We start from the raw sequence: 17,799 nt of genomic DNA on the forward strand, positions 1-17,799 counted from the left end.
CCTGCCTGTACCATTTGTGGGCTTGGCTTTCAGTGACTTACTGATTTTCTCCCATAGCAGGATAGTCAGTCCAACGTATGGCGACACGGTCCTTTCGGGGCTTGAACCCATGACGGGCATGTTTTTAAGTCGGCGACAGTCGAGTTGACGACTGTATCACGAAGCGGGCATTACTGATTTCAAAAATTTATTTCTTGGTAAGCTAAGAAGTATGTTTATGATATTATTTGAAAAAAAAAAACGAATTATGATAAGGTCATTTTTCCTTGATTGTTATATATTGAAAATATCAATTGAAAACAAGTATTCTTTCGAATATAGGGTAAGTGTACCAGTATTGGGCAGGTTAGAGCAGCAGTATCACTAAAACAGCTCGTACTCTTACAATGTTTATTATTTTTCTTGAAAGTGACATTATTATGGACGATAAACTATCGTATTATGTTGTGCTATTTTTTATTTCCCGTTTCAAATGCATTTTCTAGCGATATTCAAGAAAATCTTTCATAAAAACCACACATTCATTGTTTAAGTGCTTAATTTCTCTTAATAATGAAACCTGCCGAACTATTGGCTAACAGCAAATCTGCCGAAACATGTTGAACTCTGCACATTTTGTTTGATATTTTGAAAAATATGCATGGAAATGATGTGAAACTTCGTATATGAATAACAAAAACAAATGAGCATAATGTAAAAAATATGTGTTGAGACAATTTTCAACGCGGTTTTGCGTAATTATACGTTTTTAGCTACCCTGCCGAAAACAGGTACATTACCGAATACTGGTACATTTACCCTATTGAATCCACAGATACTCATACTCAGATACTTAGATATATTCTCATTATATTACCATTAATGGATATTGCCGCCCCATAGCTTACATTACGAATATTCAAACCAACCAAGGAATAGCTCATATCGCTACGAATATCCACTAAATGTCAGAATATGCTTTTCACATGATCGCCATTGTGTTTTAAGCTAGTTTTTATTGTTGAGACTGTTAGCACATTGTCCAATTTAGTTGGTTTATATATTCAATTATTCCGGCACATATTTTGACATATCACTTCGTTAGCACCTTGAAATAAAAATAAATAAACAAATGAATAAATCTTAAGTAAAAATGTAATATTCCAATCAGATTGAACAGATCACTGACCAGACTAACCTATGAGGTCCTTTTTGATTTTGTTTTCTTTTGCATTTGTTTAGTAAACCTCTTAACTATTTAACAAACATGCTAATCAAAATCATTCAGCAAAGCCGTTTTAAATGTATCACAGTTACAAAAAAACGAGGAACAACATTAAAACAATAATATGTCCTACTGAGAGGCATGTGTTGTACCATTGTGATGCAATCACGCATGTTTACCCGGTGTATCTTTAAGGGCGATAGGCGGCACAAACTAAGTGGCATAATTTATGGCCCTCCCTACTAAATACCGTCCACCGACTGGGGACCGTGCAACCAGTTATTTCCTGTACCTGTTGAACCAGTTTATCTGTTATTGCAATACAAAATGTTTTTTGTTTTTAGCTTTTAAATAAATTTTATATTTTCAATTACATTTTTTGACACATTCTGGTTGACGCGTAACGCCTTTCTGTCGCTTTTAACTGATAAACGATAAGATCGTGATCAATCACTGACCTCCTCAATCGATGTACAGGTCACCCCGGGCGTGATCAGTGTCGTCCATCGCTCCTCCGCATGCATACAGGACTTGCCCGCTGCTGCCTCGTGACACAATGGCCCGATTTGCTGTGCTGCTCTTGATCGTGTTCGCTTTCAATTTTGCCCGATCGAGCGGTAAGTATGAGGGATTCTTTCGGTTGCTTTTTTACGCCCCAGTAAAAACCCGACCCACCCTCCCATCCCGTGAACAGATCTGGTGGAGCTGACGTGCGAAACCGACCAGGACTGTGAGCCGTTTCGCAGCGCGACTGTTAACTCCACGTGCATCGAGGAGCACTGCCGGTGCACTGACCTGTCCCAGAACGGCAATGCCACCGAGTGCCGGCCGCTGGTAAGTAGCGTGACCTTGTTACTCGTATCCCTCTCGTTTATTCCCAATCAAACACCGGCTGATGCCTAGGTTTGCTGATCGATCGTACGATCTCACCCTCTCTCTCTCTCTCCCTCTGCGTGTATCCCATTTTTCGCCCTCGCGTGAAGGTTAACCGAGTGTCGAACCACATTGGTGGTCAATGTCCGTGCCAGGTAGCGAATTCGTTCTGCCACGAACAAACGCGCCGGTGCATCTGCAAGGACGGGTTTCTCCCGAGCCGCGAGGACAGGAAGTGCGTCTACAGTAAGTCCCGCCGGCGTACGCGTGCCACACACGCGCGCTTGGGGATGTCCCTAACCTTACTTATCGCTTGCTTTTTTCATTGGTTGCCTCGTTTCATTCGGATGCCCTTGCTTTCCTGTGCACGTCACCAGAATCGGTACAGCTGGGTGGCGAGTGTGAGAATAACGAGCAGTGCTCGAACCACGACCACTTTGCCGCCTGCCGGGAACAGGTTTGCCAGTGTCAGGAACACTTTGTGCTTCACGAGGGAGCCTGCCGCTCAATCATAGGTGAGTGTAACAGTGTGATGCCACAGTATGATCGATCAACGTCTCTTCATCTCTGCACGTGTATTGTTATTGTTTTTTGTCTCTCCCCCCACGCCCACCCTCCCACCCAGCGGTTGCTAACCTCACGAAGCCTTGCGCAGCGGATGATGAGTGTGCGAACGGGACGGCCAACTCGGTGTGCCACGCCGGGCAATGCCTGTGCGGCGTCGACTTTGTGGCAGATGCGACCAACAGTAGCTGCCTGGCGGTGGCCGCACTTGATCAACCTTGCACCGACACGAACCAGTGCATTGCCTCGCTCGGGGTCGGCTCGATCTGCTATCGGGAGCGATGCGGCTGCGATAGCAATCACTTCCAGTTCCCGCTCCCGGTGACGAACGCCACCACCGGCCAGCAGGCGGTACAGAATGTTTGCGAGCGAAAAATCGGTAGGTACAAGGGGGCAAGGTGGTCATTACAGATGGTGGATGCGGGAAGAGAGAAAATGCGCTTTTGCATCAAAGTTTTACAGATCGCTAAATCTAAGAGATGAGCTAAGGGGCGATTAATTTGTGAAGTAATAACACACTCCTACATGTGGATCTGAAATTGACGGCTGTTCTGACGCAATGTTTTGACGGGGCTGTGAAGTAATCGCTCGCTTTGTTGAAGCGATTAAAATTACATCAAACATTATCAGATGGAGGGTTTATCTGATTTCCTTTCCTTAAATTTACATTTCAGTACACGGAGACAGCTGCAATGACGACCAAAACTGCTACCAATTCCACGTCGGACCGCACGAACAGTCGATGGAATGTTACATGAACGCGTGCGTCTGTTTGACCGGATTCGTGGAAAAGAACAACATCTGCTACAAGGCTAGTAAGTAGATTACAGACATTCAAATAGGATTGTTACACAATGTTAACCCCTTTTCAGATACCGGAGTTATCATCGTACCATCAACGCTGTTATTTGTCGTCATCGGTGTCTTTTTGCGCGCAATGTCATAAAAAAGAGAGATCTTGCTGTTCTTGATGTGATATTTGTATTCCCTATTTCTTTGTATTTATCTTCGTTTCGTAGTTTGATTGTTGTGTTTCCTGTGGCATATGGAAATAAAGATATGAAGACGCTTGTTTGCTCTTTTTTCAATTGATTTTCGTTGTTTTACCCCTAACATTACTCCAATAATGTCCTGGTTCACGGTCGAGTGCGGAAATAATACCACTCCGTTGCCTAGGGAAACCCAATGGAACCACCTGTTGTTTACCGCCAACAACCCCCGAAAGCCGTCCGTAAACAAAGGTCCTGAACTTCCTTCCCATGTCCACACCCTCCTTCAGGGATTTAATTTCCGTGTTGACGTTCCGGGGACACTAGTCACTATGGTAACCGGCGAGGGACAACAAAGGCGCTTTTCTTCACAGTACCTGTCAATTGCTGAATGCAAGAACGTTACGCTGCCGAAAAAGTGTCCTAATTACGTGAAATAAATGTACAAATTGCACCACAAAGATGTCCAATCGTTACAAATTCATCTACAACGCTTGTGGTAAGTGGCGGCGTGTGTGATACTTTGTGGGAAATAGCGCTTTTACCATGCCAATCCCGTGTGCTTTCCGCCTGCAGTTGAGTTCTTCGGTGTGACGACACTGGAGAACGGTGACGTCATTAACGAGTTCCTTGACAACGAGGATGTTACCGTGCTGGCGGCCGTCACCGTGGATGGGGAGGTGCTGCTGCAGAACAGCGTCCCCGTGGAGAACCAGTACGGGTTGCTGTTTTACAAAATTCCCAACCTGGACTTTAGTGGTCACACTGGAGCGGCCAAAATTGGGCTGCTAACGTTGGAGGGTGGCCTGGCCAAGTCCATTTACAACTCGCTGCAGCGTGTCTTTTCGCCCTACATCCTCAAGAAGTGTGAATATCCGGCAGAGATACGGACGCTGCTGCAGAACCTGCACTCCAGTCTGGGACTTTCGCTGGGCCTGACCGAGTCGGGCATCCTTTCGCTGCACGATGAGGTTAGCTTTTGGATGCATAAAACGAAGATGCTGCCGACGAAAGCGGATCGGGAAGCGGCCCGATCGTTCGCCACTATTTTGGAGCGCATAAGCGAACAGTTTGGGTACGAAGCGGAGAACTTTCCTGTGGACAAGAATTTTCATGAGCTTTTCATTTGATGTATTGAATTCCAGTGAAAGTGAGACGATGAGTTTGGGCAAGCTGGACGAAATGATCGATGTGTGTCAGTCGGCGTTGGACGAGATATGGCGCCTGCCACACCATTACCCACAGAATCGGATGTGTAGCATCTTCGATATGATCTGTAGGTTTGCATTTTTTGGTGGACTTGGCAAGAGCTTCCAACGATTGTGCTTTATATTTTCAGCCGTTCGTGTCGTTACCTCCTGCACGGAACATTTGACCGAGTTGGATATGTGGGACATTGGGACGGTTTCGCTGGACGATGCGATAGGTCACGTGAAGGAAACGCTCGAATCCTGGATACAAACTTTCGATTCCTTGACACGCCTGTTCTGGCCCAACTATGAGCCCCATCCCTGGTTGGGGGAACCGTATCGTTCGAAGCTGTTGACCAAATTTCAAACAAGATACAAAGAGGTACGTACAGTGAGAAGCGTTCTTAGATTGCTCCAGTAATGATGCGACGTATGGTTTATTTCCTACAGATTTTGGATATTCGCCACGTGAAGGATCTACTGTACGCATTGTTCTTTGAAAGTGAAAAATACTTCCCGTTGGCCAATGAAGTGGCATTACCTTTTCATGGTAACAAACCTTCCCAAACTTTCTATTAGAATGAATTAAAATATCTGGATCTTCATTTCCAGGAATAAACATCTACGATCTTACCCCGCTCGGCAACAAGCGGTGGGAAACGGCAAAAGCGAAAATGGAGCACGCTCTCGCCAAGATAGACGAAAGTGCGGCCTTCATACTGCAGCAGAAGATACTGGAAACCGGTGGCAATCCCCGCCACACGGTGATGGTTTTTAATCGCTACAAAGAAATTCTAACCCGTCCCCTGATCCTGGAAACGCTCGCAGCCGAGCGCAATCAAGTGTTCCGCAGCATCGATACGATGATACGCGAGCTGCGCGAGCTGCTCACCACCACAAACTTCACCGAAAGCAACGTGACACCGATCGTGGCCGAAACGCGCTGCTACCGGGTAGTGGAGGATGAGCTGCAGCAGCTCGAATCGATCGTTGCGGCCCTGTGTCGCGATCGGGATGGGTACGCGGAAGCGCTGAAGCGCATCGGCGAGTTCAAGGAGGAAATGCGCGCCCTCGTCCGGGGTAACTTTGAAACGTGGACCGAAAACTCCATGATGGCCATACGCGATGGTGTGCTGAGGTGAGTAACACACCTTTTCTCTTTCTCATGGATTGATGGATAATCATTAATCAAAAAGCTTCCGCACCCTTTGAAATTTCTCCCCCAGCTTGCGAGAAAACCAACCGGTGGTCGTGTTCGACAAGTCGGACAATCAGCTCATGAAGGTTACGTTCGGGCCGAAACTGGTCACCTTCATCGATGAGGCGCGCCATTTGCAAAATCTCGGATTGAAACACACGCCGGAGATTCAGCGCAATGTGTCGCATTCGATGCGGTTTGTGGCGCATGCCCGACGGTTGCAGCAAGTGGCCACCTTTCACAACACGATCGGTGGCTTGATGGTGCCCTGCATCAGGCCGATCATGCTGAAGAATGCGATGGACTTTTCGAAGCTAGTCAAGAGCGAGTCGGTTTGCTGGAGTGAGGAAGAATCGGTCGAGCGGTACATCGACGCACTGCAGGAATCGGTCAAGCGGTTGCTGAAGGACAACAATCAGCTCACCGGACATCATGAGCAGGCACGGAAAGCGATCCTGAAGCTGATGGACACGGATCTCATCCGACAAGCGAATGTTTGGAAGGAGGAAATACGCAACCTACGGGAGATCGTTACGAGCATGGAGCGACAGGGATATGGCAATCTGAACCCCTTCAAGCTGCACTGGGACCATCAACTGTACAAGGTGCTCGAATACCAGTACATTGTAGGTCTGCTGGATGTGCATCAGAAGCTGCCGGAGATACACGTCGATCTGATCTTTCGCCAGCAGCGCATCCAGTTCCGCCCGTCGCTGGAAGAGATTCGCTCCAAGTACTACTCGCAGGTACGCCGGTTCGTCGAAAAGCCGGTCAACTTTAAGGGCCTTTCCGAGCAGGGTGGCGCACTGTTCAAAACGATGATCGATCGCAACTATCAGCACTTCGGTGTGCTGTACGAGAAGGCGGAAATTGTGTTCCGGCAGCTGGTGGAGTTCCGGGACAGCTGGCTACCGTTTGTGGCGCTCGGGATGGTGGATCTGGAGCAGCTCTGCACGGTGCACTGTACGAGCTGGCAGCACTGGGATAACAATTTCCGTGCCTGTAAGCGGTTCAGCCAGCAGTTGGCACGGATACAGGAGCGCGAGAAGGAGATTGATTGTTTGGTGGTGAGCTATGCGCCGCTGTGCAGTGATATTGATGCGCTTAGTCGGCGGTACTGGGAAGCGTTGGCGGGGAGCTTGCGGACGTCGATTCTGGACAGCATTGCGGAAATACAGGAGTACCTGGCGTACTCGTTCGGTGTGCTGCAGAACATACCACAGGATGAGCTGGGCATTGCCGAATCGAGCGCAAAGTACGAGAAGATCGTTCACGAGCTGCCGAAGATGAGCGAGCTGATGAAGGCGCTGCAGGGGAAGGATTCTTGCTTGGCGGGATGGTGCAAGGAGCGAGTGTCGGCACTGGGCGGAATTTTGTTGCAGTGGAACCAGCTGCAGCCACTGATTGACAATCATCAGACGTTGCTGCAAGGCCGGTTGGACATTATTAAGGAGAATATATTGAGACAGATCAACGAGCTGAACGATGAGGCGGAAAAGTTCTCGATCCGGTGGGAGTCTACTATCAAAGATTTGGAGGTAAGATTAGTTGGTTAGTTTTTACGAACTAGGTGCTCCAATTTCCAATTCTTTCTGGTGCTCCAATAACTTACAGACAAACGAAACTGCTGACATGTCGCTATTCCGTGAGCGTCAAACACAATGGAAACAGATACTCACCAAACGGGAAACGCTCAAGTAAGTTCGGGAGTTGGGATATTGAAGATTTGTATTCTGATCATCCTCTTTTTTCGTGACAGTAAACAAACGGAAAAGTTCAACATAATCGTTCCCAAGGAGTTTAATGATATATTTGCTAAGCTGGAACAAGATATTACGGAGCAGGGCAAGAATTGGGACATTTTCAACGAATTCCTCAACGACTACGACACCGTCGCAAACGAAGAGTGGACAATCTACCGTCGACGACCCCATCTGTTGACGGATTTTCTCGGTCGATGGGAAAAACCAACTGCTGGACAGGTGGCAGGTAGTGTGGCTAGTGCTCGCATTAACACAACTATAGAGCGCTACAAGGGTGCATTGCCGGTACTGACCACACTGCAATCGGACGCGCTAATCGAAAAGCATTGGGCCAAGCTATGCATGATGCTGTCGATCGATTCCAAATCCCAACACGACCTCTGCCTGGGTGATGTCCTGGGAGCAAGTGAAAAGTTGCAGGACCAAGCCTCCGAAATACAGGCGATTGTACGCGGTGCTGCCTCGGAGCACATCATCCGGCAGGCCATTGTGGAGTTGGAGCAGTGGAGTGCCACAGCCATGCTCAAACTGATCGACTATACTGACTCCAAGGGTGCTGCTCTAAAGCTGATCAAAGATTACGTTGAAACGCTGAACAAAATAGGCGACAATCAGTTCCTACTCCAGTCGGCCAAGAATTCGGCCTCGTTCGAGTCGTTCTCCGACCAGGCGGACGTGTGGGAGGAGAAGCTGAACAATCTCGACTACATCGTGACGCACTTGAACCAGATCCAGAAGCGCTGGATCTACTTGGAGCCGATCTTTGGCGTAGGGACGCTAAAGAAGGAGGAAGCCGTGTTTCGAAGCATCGACAAAAACTTTCGCTATATCATGAAGGAGATTACAGACGATCCGCGGGTTGTGTCGGTGAACAAGATCAACAATGTGCTGTCGATCATTGAAACGCTGCAGGGACAGATCGCACGCTGTCAGAATGCGCTGAGTGCGTACATCAAAGCGAAACGGAATGCATTTTCGCGGTTTTACTTCTTGTCGGACGATGATCTGCTGGAGCTGCTAGGACAGTCATCGAAGGAGAGCATCGTGCAGAAACATATCAGGAAACTGTTTCCCGGGATATACAGGTTGGTGCTGGATGAGAGCTCTTCAAGGGTGATTGGTTTCGCTAGCGAGGAAGGAGACGAACTGCGGCTGGAGGATTCAATCATGATCCAGGGAGTTCCCGTTGAGGATTGGTTGAATGTACTGGTGGAGAAAATCAAGGACACACTAAAGACACTCCTCGCGCAATGTCTACAGCTAACCGATTCGCTTGATTCTGCCACGATCGAACGCTACCCTATGCAGATCATTTGCCTGGCCAACTCGATCTCATTCACCAAACGCACCGAAAAGGCAATCATTGGAATGCAGCTAGCGAACCTCAAGCAGCACGTGCAGAACGAAATATCCAAGTACTCGACGATGCTACAGCAGTGCGAAAATCCACTCACAGGCATCAAGCTACGATCACTTCTAATAGATCTTGTGTACCAGCAGACCACGGTCGACTACCTCCTGGCGCACAATGTGACAAACGTGAGCGACTGGTATTGGCTGCAGCAGCTCAAGTTCTATGCTGATGGCAAAGCGAACGTTACCGTTCGTATGGTGTACGCTGAGTTCCGCTACTCATACGAGTTCTTGGGGAATTACGCAAAGCTGGTGTACACATCGCTCGCTCACAACTGTTACCTCATCCTGACGCAAGCAATGCAACTCGGACTGGGTGGCAACCCATTCGGACCTGCCGGTACAGGTAAGACAGAGTGCGTCAAATCACTCGGTGCCATGCTCGGCCGGTTGGTGCTGGTGTTTAACTGCGACGAAAACATCGATACGGCCGCCATGGCACTCATCCTTTCCGGGCTGGCACGGTGCGGTGCTTGGGGCTGTTTCGACGAGTTTAATCGACTTCAGGAAGCAACGCTATCCTCCATTTCGATGCTCATCCAACCCCTCCAACGTGCCCTGAAAGACAAGCAAGCGGAAGTGACAATGGGCGGTGAAACGCTCCCACTGGATCAACACTGTTGCGTGTTTGTGACGCTCAATCCGGCCGGGGAGGAGTACGGTGGTCGACAACAGCTCCCACTCAATCTTCAGGCACTGTTTCGTCCGATCGCTATGCAAGCTCCGAGGCCACAGCAAATCGCACGCGTCACACTGTTCGTTGAGGGTTTCAAGCATGCCGATCGCCTCGGAGCACAGATTGTGGAGTTGTTTGAGCTATCGCAGAAGATTCTCTCCCGCCAGCGGCACTACGATTGGGGACTGCGTGAGCTTAAAGCAGTACTGTTGGCCTGTGGTCGGGCATTGAAATCCATCGACGGGGAGTCACGCGAATATCCCCAAGAGGCAGCGGTAGTGGTGAACGTGATTCGAGCGAACCTTATGTGCCGACTTACAACATTCGACGCAAAACGGTTCGATGTGCTGCTCACCAACGTGTTCCCGGGCGTTCCGATTGAACCGAGCGCAAACGCGGAGTTGCGGGCGAGAATTCTGGACGCATTCTCGACACTCGGCCACCAGCAGAACGACCGGCAGGTGGAGAAGTGTCTGGAGCTTCAGGCTCAACTGCAAAAACGCATGGGAGTGGTCGTGATTGGACCGCCCCAATCAGGCAAAACGACCATCATCGCGCTGCTGAAGGAGGCACTGATTGCACAAGGACAGATCATACGCATCCACACGATCTCACCGAAGTCAATGAGCCGGGTGCAGCTGCTCGGACGGCTCGATCCGGACACACGCCAGTGGACGGAAGGTGTGCTGACTTCGATGGCGGTGGCAGTTAATGCGGAAAGTCGTAACGTTACCTCGTGGATCATCTGCGACGGTGATGTCGATCCGGAGTGGATCGAGGCACTCAACTCGGTGCTGGACGACAATCGTCTCCTAACACTACCTTCTGGCTGGCGCATCCAGTTCGGCAGTAACGTTAACTTCATCTTTGAAACGCACGATCTTTCGACGGCATCGCCGGCAACAATCTCTCGCATGGGTATTATTAATCTGAACGCAGAAGATCTTCCTTATCAATTGATCGTATCAGGTTGGTTGGCAAGAAATCCACAGGGTGATCTCCTGAAGTCTTACTTCGATCAACATCTTTACCGTGCGATCGACTGGATTGAGGAGCATCGCGAACGACCGGCCGGTTACTCGTTGGTTAGTCTCGCCCAGTCAGTGCTTGTTGCGATCGAAGGCATTAAAAACACGGATCAGTTCTGTGCTGATCTACTTTGCGGCTTGAATGGTGTGCTCAGCATGTCCGCAAAGAATGCCCTCTCCAACCAGGTGTACGCTTGGGCAGATATTGCAATTACCGACAGTGCCGTGGCGGAGTATCACTATTACAACAGCTTCCGGGACATGATCGAGCTGTACAGTACGGATGACATAACGGGAGCGTCGATCGAAAATGGGACCTACGTCAACGTGCTCGTCCGAACTCCGCTGATGAAGCTGAACAGTGATTTGCTGAAGCATATCATCGCTTCGAAAGAACGTTACGTGGCGCTACTGGTCGGTCCGAGTGGTAATGGCAAGAGCCTGCTACTACAGACGATCGTGAGCGAGTTCAGTGGCTATCAGCTCGTTACGATCAACTGTAGCGCACAGCTAACCACTGCCAACATTCTCTACACGCTCAAGCAAAACTCACTGATCGTAACGACCGTTAAGGGAAAGGAATATCGTCCCAATTTTTCCCGCATCGTGCTGTACTTGAAGAATATCGATCTCTGCACGGTGGATGCGTGGGGTACCTGTGAAGTGGTGGAGTTGCTGTTGCAGCTTATCCATCGTCACGGGTTCTACTCCGATGGTGTGGAGTGGATAAGTGTGAGCGGTGTGCAAGTGTGTGCCTCGGTGACGGATCTTGAGAAGATCACACTCTCTCCAAGGTTCCTCTCGATCTGTCGTTTGGTGCGATTTGAACAACCAAACGAGCAAGATATGGAAAGCATCGTGCGAAGCATTCTACTCCCCGTTTATAATCAGCTGGTGAAAGGAACAACACGTCTAAAGCTACACGATCTAGTACGATCCATCATCAACGTGTACGTCAAGATCAATCAGCAATTTCCGCCCGGTGAGGCGACGCACTACCGCTTCACGCCGAAGCTTATCGAGAAGTGGATATCGGGCCTACTGTTCTACGCGGAGGAAAACTTTGGAAAAGCACTGCTCTACGAGTGCTGCCGCATCTTTCGCGACCGTTTAGTTACGGCGGAGGATAGGGAGCAGTTTGAGGACATTATTCGCGGTGAGTTCCGCATGCTGGAACGGCTGGAGCAAGGTGAGCTGTTTGTTCCGAAAGAAGGTGCTCAGCGAAGGGGCGATATGCAGATGATATCTGCCGAACAGTGGCATAGTATGGTCGATCATAGCATTACTATTTGTAGTAAGTATTTCGCTGGTGTTGTATTTCAAGCAAAGCTGTTATTATAATTATAATCGCCTCTTCTCTAGATGCTGAAAATGTTCTCATTGACGTACCGATGAGTGTCGCCTTTTGTGAAACGATCGCCTCAATAGCTCGAGCCTTATCACGCCCGTACGCGAACCTTGTCATGATTGGACGTGCAGGTTCTGGACGTCTCCAAGCGCTCTACACGGCCTGCACCATGCTCAATGTACGGGTAGCATTCCCTCAAATGTCACGCCACTATTCTATGGGCGAGTTTAACAACGATCTGAAGATCGTTATGCAAAACTGTGCACTGGAAAACGAGCCCGTCGCCTTCTTCCTTCATCACGCCGTCGCCAACTATCTGCCCGATGCGATGAAAACTTGCGAAGCAATTCTAGCCGGTGGAGACCTGGCCGATTTCTTTGGTGATGATTTAGAGAACATTGCAGCTCCACTGAAGCCACAAGCTGCTCTAGAGTCGTTCCAGATGTCTCTCTCGGCTTATTTCATACAGCGGCTGCGATCAAACTTTCATCTGGTGGTGATCCTGGAGTCAGAGTCACCCACCGTCCGATCGCTGTTTGAAAGCTATCCAGCATTACACCAGAAATCTGAAATTGTTTGGATACTGTCGGGAGCCGTTTCCAGGGCGGACGATCTCCGTACCTATCTGACCACCATTGGAGGAGTCGGAGATACGGTGCAAAAGTCCCACCAAGAACCCAACTCACTTCTCACTCCTCTGCCCGTGTACTTTAACGATCTGATCGATGTAGACATCTCCAGCTGGAGCCGTTCCCCTCTACGGCGTATCCATTTAATCCGTTCCTATTTCCATCTGTACGGCCAGGAGAAGGCTAAAAAAGAACAGTACAAAGCAAAGATCCAGATCGGCGTGGACAAACTCTCAGAAACGCACCGAGTGGTGGAGCAGCTGAAAATCGTAGCCCAAGAAAAACAGCAAGCATTGGCAGAGAAGCGCAAACTTGCAAACCAATCGCTGGATATGATCTCCAACACGATGAGCTCGGCAAACGACAAGAAAACGGAACTGCTCGAGCTGCAGCGTCAGGCGCAAGAGAGCAGCGAAAAGCTGATTGAGCGAAAGCGTGCCATCGAGGAGGAACTCAGCCTGGTGGAGCCAACGTTGCGAGAGGCCAGCGCTGCTGTGGGTCAGATCAAAACAGAGGCCTTATCAGAAATACGTTCACTTCGAGCGCCGCCCGAGATTGTTCGCGACATACTGGAGGGTGTGTTGCGGCTGATGGGCATCCGGGATACGTCCTGGAATAGCATGAAAACGTTTCTGGCCAAGCGTGGGGTAAAGGAGGACATCCGGTCACTCGATCCTTCCCGCATCAGTCCGGAAAACTGCGCGTCCGTCGAGAAACTACTGCAGGCAAAGGCGGACTCATACGAACAGCGCAATGCCAAGCGTGCGTCGGCTGCGGCAGCTCCCCTTGCGGCGTGGGTCATAGCGAATGTAAAGTACGCGAAGGTGATGCAGAGCATTAAACCACTGGAGCGGGAGCAGAACCTGTTGAAAGAAAACCTAGACCAGGCCGAGGCGGACATGCAATCATTGTCCAGTGGGTTGGACAATGTGAACGATACCGTCCGCAGCTTGTCGGAGCAGTTGAACGTGTACACGCAAGAAGCAGCTATGCTAGAGATAAAGCTCGAGGAAGCAAAGTAGGGCGTGAACATTCGATTGAATCTTGCATGTTTTTATAGCCACACAAATCTTCTCGTTACAGAAACACACTCCATACGGCCGAAATACTAGTGCAAAACCTCAACAGCGAGTACACCAGCTGGAGCAGGGAGCTGGATGACTTGAACGATGCGATCACTCACCTCGATGGGCGATGTTTTATGACTGCGCTGAACATAACTCAGCTTTCGCAGATGAGTCTCGAGGAGCGAAGGTAAGCCGTTCGAACTTAATTAAGATTTGACGTTGGAAATTTAACTTCATGTTTCTTCCTTTAAGATCCTGCATGACAAAGCTATCCGACGTAACGAACCTGCCCCCGTTCAGCTTGGACCAGCAACTGATCACCAACCAGGACAAGATCATCTGGGAAAGCATGGGCCTAACGGCAGACCAACAGTATCGCGAAAACGCAGCAATGCTAGCTAAATTCCTCTCCCTTTCCTACTTTTCCACCCCAACGCCACTACTAATTGATCCATCCGAGTACGGCCAGCAATGGCTAACGAACTATCTCACCTATCTGAACCGTACGTACGAGCTAACGAGCCAAGGAGCGGACCGTTTCGCCTACAGCCTAGAGCTGGCAGTACGTTTCGGCAAGGTGCTGATCGTGAAAAACGTTAACGCCATCCAGGCGCCACTGCTGTCACTGTTCTGCACCGCGGTCCAGAGCCACTTCAACAAGAAGCTGCTTCACGTGGGCAACAAAACGGTGGAACTGCACGACGACTTTAAGCTGATACTGATTACGCAAAACGAATCGCTTGCGCTGGATGAAGAGCTGCGTGCACAGCTGATGACGCTCAGATTTACCACCACGACCGCAGGGTTGACGGACGTGCTGACGTACAGATGGGTACAGACGAAGCAGCCTGAAATTGAGCGCAAACGTACCGAGTTGCTACAGGAGGAGGGTAAGCTCATGAAGGAGAAGCTCAACCTGCAGGATAAACTACTGCAGGAGCTTTCCTCCGCTCAGGGCGATATTTTGAAGAATGAACCACTGCTGAATACTCTGAACAGCATTAAGGGCAGTGCGGCTGCGATTGAGAAGGCTCTGGAGGAGTTTACGCACGTCCGAGACACAATCATGGAGCACTACACGCAGCGAACGGCGCTGAGTGAGCTGGCCGCTACACTATACATGGGACTACGCCGCTTCTATGCCATGAACGTTGGGAAGTATGTTTCAATATTTCTGAGCGTGATTGATAATGACAAGCATGCGGCACAGGACGAACTGTACAAGATCCTCGTACGGAGAGTGTTTTCGCTTCTGAGTCGAAGCATCCCCAAGGACGAACAGATCATTCTAGGGCTGAATGTGTGCAAGCAAGCCTTTCCGGAGCTGCTCCCCGAGCGGGAATGGGAGTCATTTGTCCACAACTTCACCAACCTGGACGCATCATCCAACCACGATGGACAGAGTCCCCGATGGATAAGATCTGAGCTAGCTGGTAAGGTAGTAGCCCTGCAAGCGTTACATCCAGACCTTCATGCGCGTCTTGAGCTAGAAAATGAACCAGCCTGGAGAAAGTACACCGAAGCGGACGAAGCCATCGCCCCTGTTTCGTTGACTGAGTTCCAGCAGATACTGATCGCGCAAGTACTGCGGCCCGATTTGCTCACCAAAACCATCCACCGATCCGTGCGCAATATGCTAGGCGTAAATAGTCTGTACAGTACCCGTCCGTCAATAAAAAGTCTTGCGGAGGAGTCGACCCCAGCGGAACCTCTGCTACTGGTTACTGCCTCCGGGATGGATCCTTCGGAGGAACTCCGTGACCATGCCCGCCACTGTCCCGGCGTCGGTTTGACGAAGTACAGTGAGTTCTCGATCGGCAAGGGGCAGGAAATGGAAGCGCTCAAGATGGTGAAAGATGCAGCCAACACGGGTAGCTGGATCTGTATCAAGAACGTACATACAGTGCCACAGTTTCTGTCCACCACGTTGGATGATGCGCTGAAAACGATTTCCCTGGCAGATGGGTTCCGGCTTTGGTTAACGTCGGAATCGGACCAACATATTGGTGAGACGTTCCAGAAGAAATGCAATAAGGTGTTGTATGAACCTCCCGCCGGACTGAAGTACAAGTTAAAGCTACTGCTCGAGCAGCACTCACAAAGTATCAGCACAAAGAAGCGAGACTATAAAACGATCAAGCTGTACGTCGGGCTTTTCCTGCTGCATTCTATTATCCAGGAGAGGCGATCGTATATTCCGCAGGGTGAGTAAGGTCGTATCTTAACATCTTAACTTACTTTAATGCTTCTCTCTCTCTCTCTCTCTCTCTCTCTCTCTCTCTCTCTCTCTCTCTCTCTCTCTCTCTCTCTCTCTCTCTCTCTCTCTCTCTCTGCAGGTTGGAGCAAACGGTATGACTTCTCCGATGCGGATCTTCGCACCGCCATGGACATGATACAGTACGTGGAAGCAGCCGGCACGGGAAGCACGCAAAAAATTCCCTGGCCACTGGTACAAGGGCTAAGCGAGAAGCTTAGCTACGGCGGTAGAATAGACAATGATCAGGACTTCAACCGGTTGGAGTGTCTCATCAGAGAGTTCATTGATGAGAAGATAATGACTAGCCGCTGGCAGCCCATGTTCCTTAACATAACCGTGCCCAACTCCAACCATGTGGAGGTTAGTAACGTCTGTCACGTTGGCGTACAGTATTTTATTCAACGTATCTTTCCATTTAACAGGATTATGTGAAAGCTTTCGACCAACTCCCTGATACGGACAGCCCAACACTGTACGGCATACCGGCTTCAACGAACGCTTCTCGCGATCTCATCTTTTGCCGCAATACGTTGAAAATACTGCGCTCCCAGTACTTCTCCTCGGGCACCGTTCAAAACTATGACAAACGTTTACGACCCATCGTTAGCCTGTGGAACAAACTGCTGTCCACGACGAACAGCTCTTCCGCTAGCTTTATTGCCAAGCTGAACTCACTCATCGAGCGATCGCGGAACAGCACTGATCCTTGGATGATCTTTGTCGTTTCGGAGCTGACGATGGCACGGAACCTGCACACTACCATCAACGACTGTTTCCAGGCACTGAAGATAGCGCTGAAAGATGCAGGTCTACTGAGCAGCAAGGATCGCTCACTGCTCACAACGATCTGCGACAATCAGGTGCCGATACAGTGGCGTCGCATATGGAGTGGACCAAAAACGGTTATCGAGTATCTGCGAGCGGTTTCTTTCAAAACTAACAATACAGAGCGTATGTATGGCTCGTTGCTGGAACGGCAGGCCGTGCAGCAGATCGATTTTAACCATCTGTTCAACGTGGAAGCCATGCTGACGGCATTGAAGCTGAGCAGATCGAATCAGTCCACCATTTCCACTACGGAGTTGCATTTATGTGCCACATTTGGGGCGGCTGGTGCCGCAAAGAAGGGAGTAATGGTGGCTTCACTGCTGGTGAGTTACTGTTTGAAATGTTTCTCGAATGGAATTGTTATCACTTTCTTCCCTCTAAACCATGTTTTAGATTGATGGTGGCACAATGAAGCAGAACAAACTGGCCATCCAACAGTCAGCCTTACAGCAAGGGCCCGACATCAACGCAACGGGTTCGTTTGAGCTGAATTATGTACCTCGTGGGTCGGCTACCGCTAGCAAGGGGGGTACGCGAGACGACCTACTGTCCGTACCGCTGTACAACAACATTTCGCGCGATGTGCTGCTGTGTACGATCGGGATGGAAATTGCACCGGGATTTAGCAGCACGCAACTGATATCAGCTGGTATAGCTCTTATTGTCCCCGAAAACTATCAGTAGTAATGTTTAAGTTTAGAAATTGATTTAAAAAAAGGGTTATTGAAGTTCACCAAAGACAGTTTTGTAGATGCAATGCAAGGGGAAAAGG

General features: G+C 49.5%; 2 protein-coding genes across 2 annotated transcripts; both read left to right on the plus strand.

The window, feature by feature from the left end:
• Positions 1-1,662: 1,662 nt before the first annotated feature.
• On the plus strand, positions 1,663-3,733 carry LOC120955242 (multiple epidermal growth factor-like domains protein 10). The gene is made up of 7 exons (XM_040375931.2): positions 1,663-1,821; positions 1,899-2,038; positions 2,188-2,323; positions 2,455-2,592; positions 2,703-3,020; positions 3,316-3,456; positions 3,514-3,733. The coding sequence occupies exons 1-7, from the start codon at positions 1,761-1,763 to the stop codon at positions 3,585-3,587; spliced, it is 1,008 nt and encodes a 335-aa protein (XP_040231865.2). The 5' UTR covers positions 1,663-1,760; the 3' UTR covers positions 3,588-3,733.
• A 68-nt stretch (positions 3,734-3,801) lies between these two features.
• Positions 3,802-17,755, plus strand: LOC120955238 (cytoplasmic dynein 2 heavy chain 1). Its single transcript, XM_040375926.2, has 15 exons — positions 3,802-4,129; positions 4,207-4,705; positions 4,776-4,906; positions 4,970-5,202; positions 5,271-5,370; positions 5,433-5,958; positions 6,047-7,556; positions 7,633-7,715; positions 7,778-12,192; positions 12,261-13,893; positions 13,959-14,129; positions 14,195-16,146; positions 16,279-16,559; positions 16,622-17,350; positions 17,421-17,755. The coding sequence occupies exons 1-15, from the start codon at positions 4,093-4,095 to the stop codon at positions 17,709-17,711; spliced, it is 12,591 nt and encodes a 4,196-aa protein (XP_040231860.2). The 5' UTR covers positions 3,802-4,092; the 3' UTR covers positions 17,712-17,755.
• The last annotated feature ends 44 nt before the right edge of the window (positions 17,756-17,799 follow it).

Source organism: Anopheles coluzzii, chromosome 3 (genome assembly GCF_943734685.1).
Source record: "Anopheles coluzzii chromosome 3, AcolN3, whole genome shotgun sequence".
In the NCBI taxonomy this organism is placed as follows: Eukaryota; Metazoa; Arthropoda; class Insecta; order Diptera; family Culicidae; genus Anopheles; species Anopheles coluzzii.

Excerpts from the sequence above, each read along its gene's own strand:
- LOC120955238 (XM_040375926.2), top strand. The coding sequence starts at position 4,093 with ATGTCCAATCGTTACAAATTCATCTACAACGCTTGTG. Across the intron at positions 5,203-5,270 it reads TTCAAACAAGATACAAAGAG|ATTTTGGATATTCGCCACGT; the intron begins GTACGTACAGTG and ends TATTTCCTACAG. Across the intron at positions 7,557-7,632 it reads CTACTATCAAAGATTTGGAG|ACAAACGAAACTGCTGACAT; the intron begins GTAAGATTAGTT and ends AATAACTTACAG.
- LOC120955242 (XM_040375931.2), top strand. The coding sequence starts at position 1,761 with ATGGCCCGATTTGCTGTGCTGCTCTTGATCGTGTTCGCTTTCAATTTT. Across the intron at positions 2,324-2,454 it reads GGACAGGAAGTGCGTCTACA|AATCGGTACAGCTGGGTGGC; the intron begins GTAAGTCCCGCC and ends GCACGTCACCAG. Across the intron at positions 3,457-3,513 it reads CAACATCTGCTACAAGGCTA|ATACCGGAGTTATCATCGTA; the intron begins GTAAGTAGATTA and ends ACCCCTTTTCAG.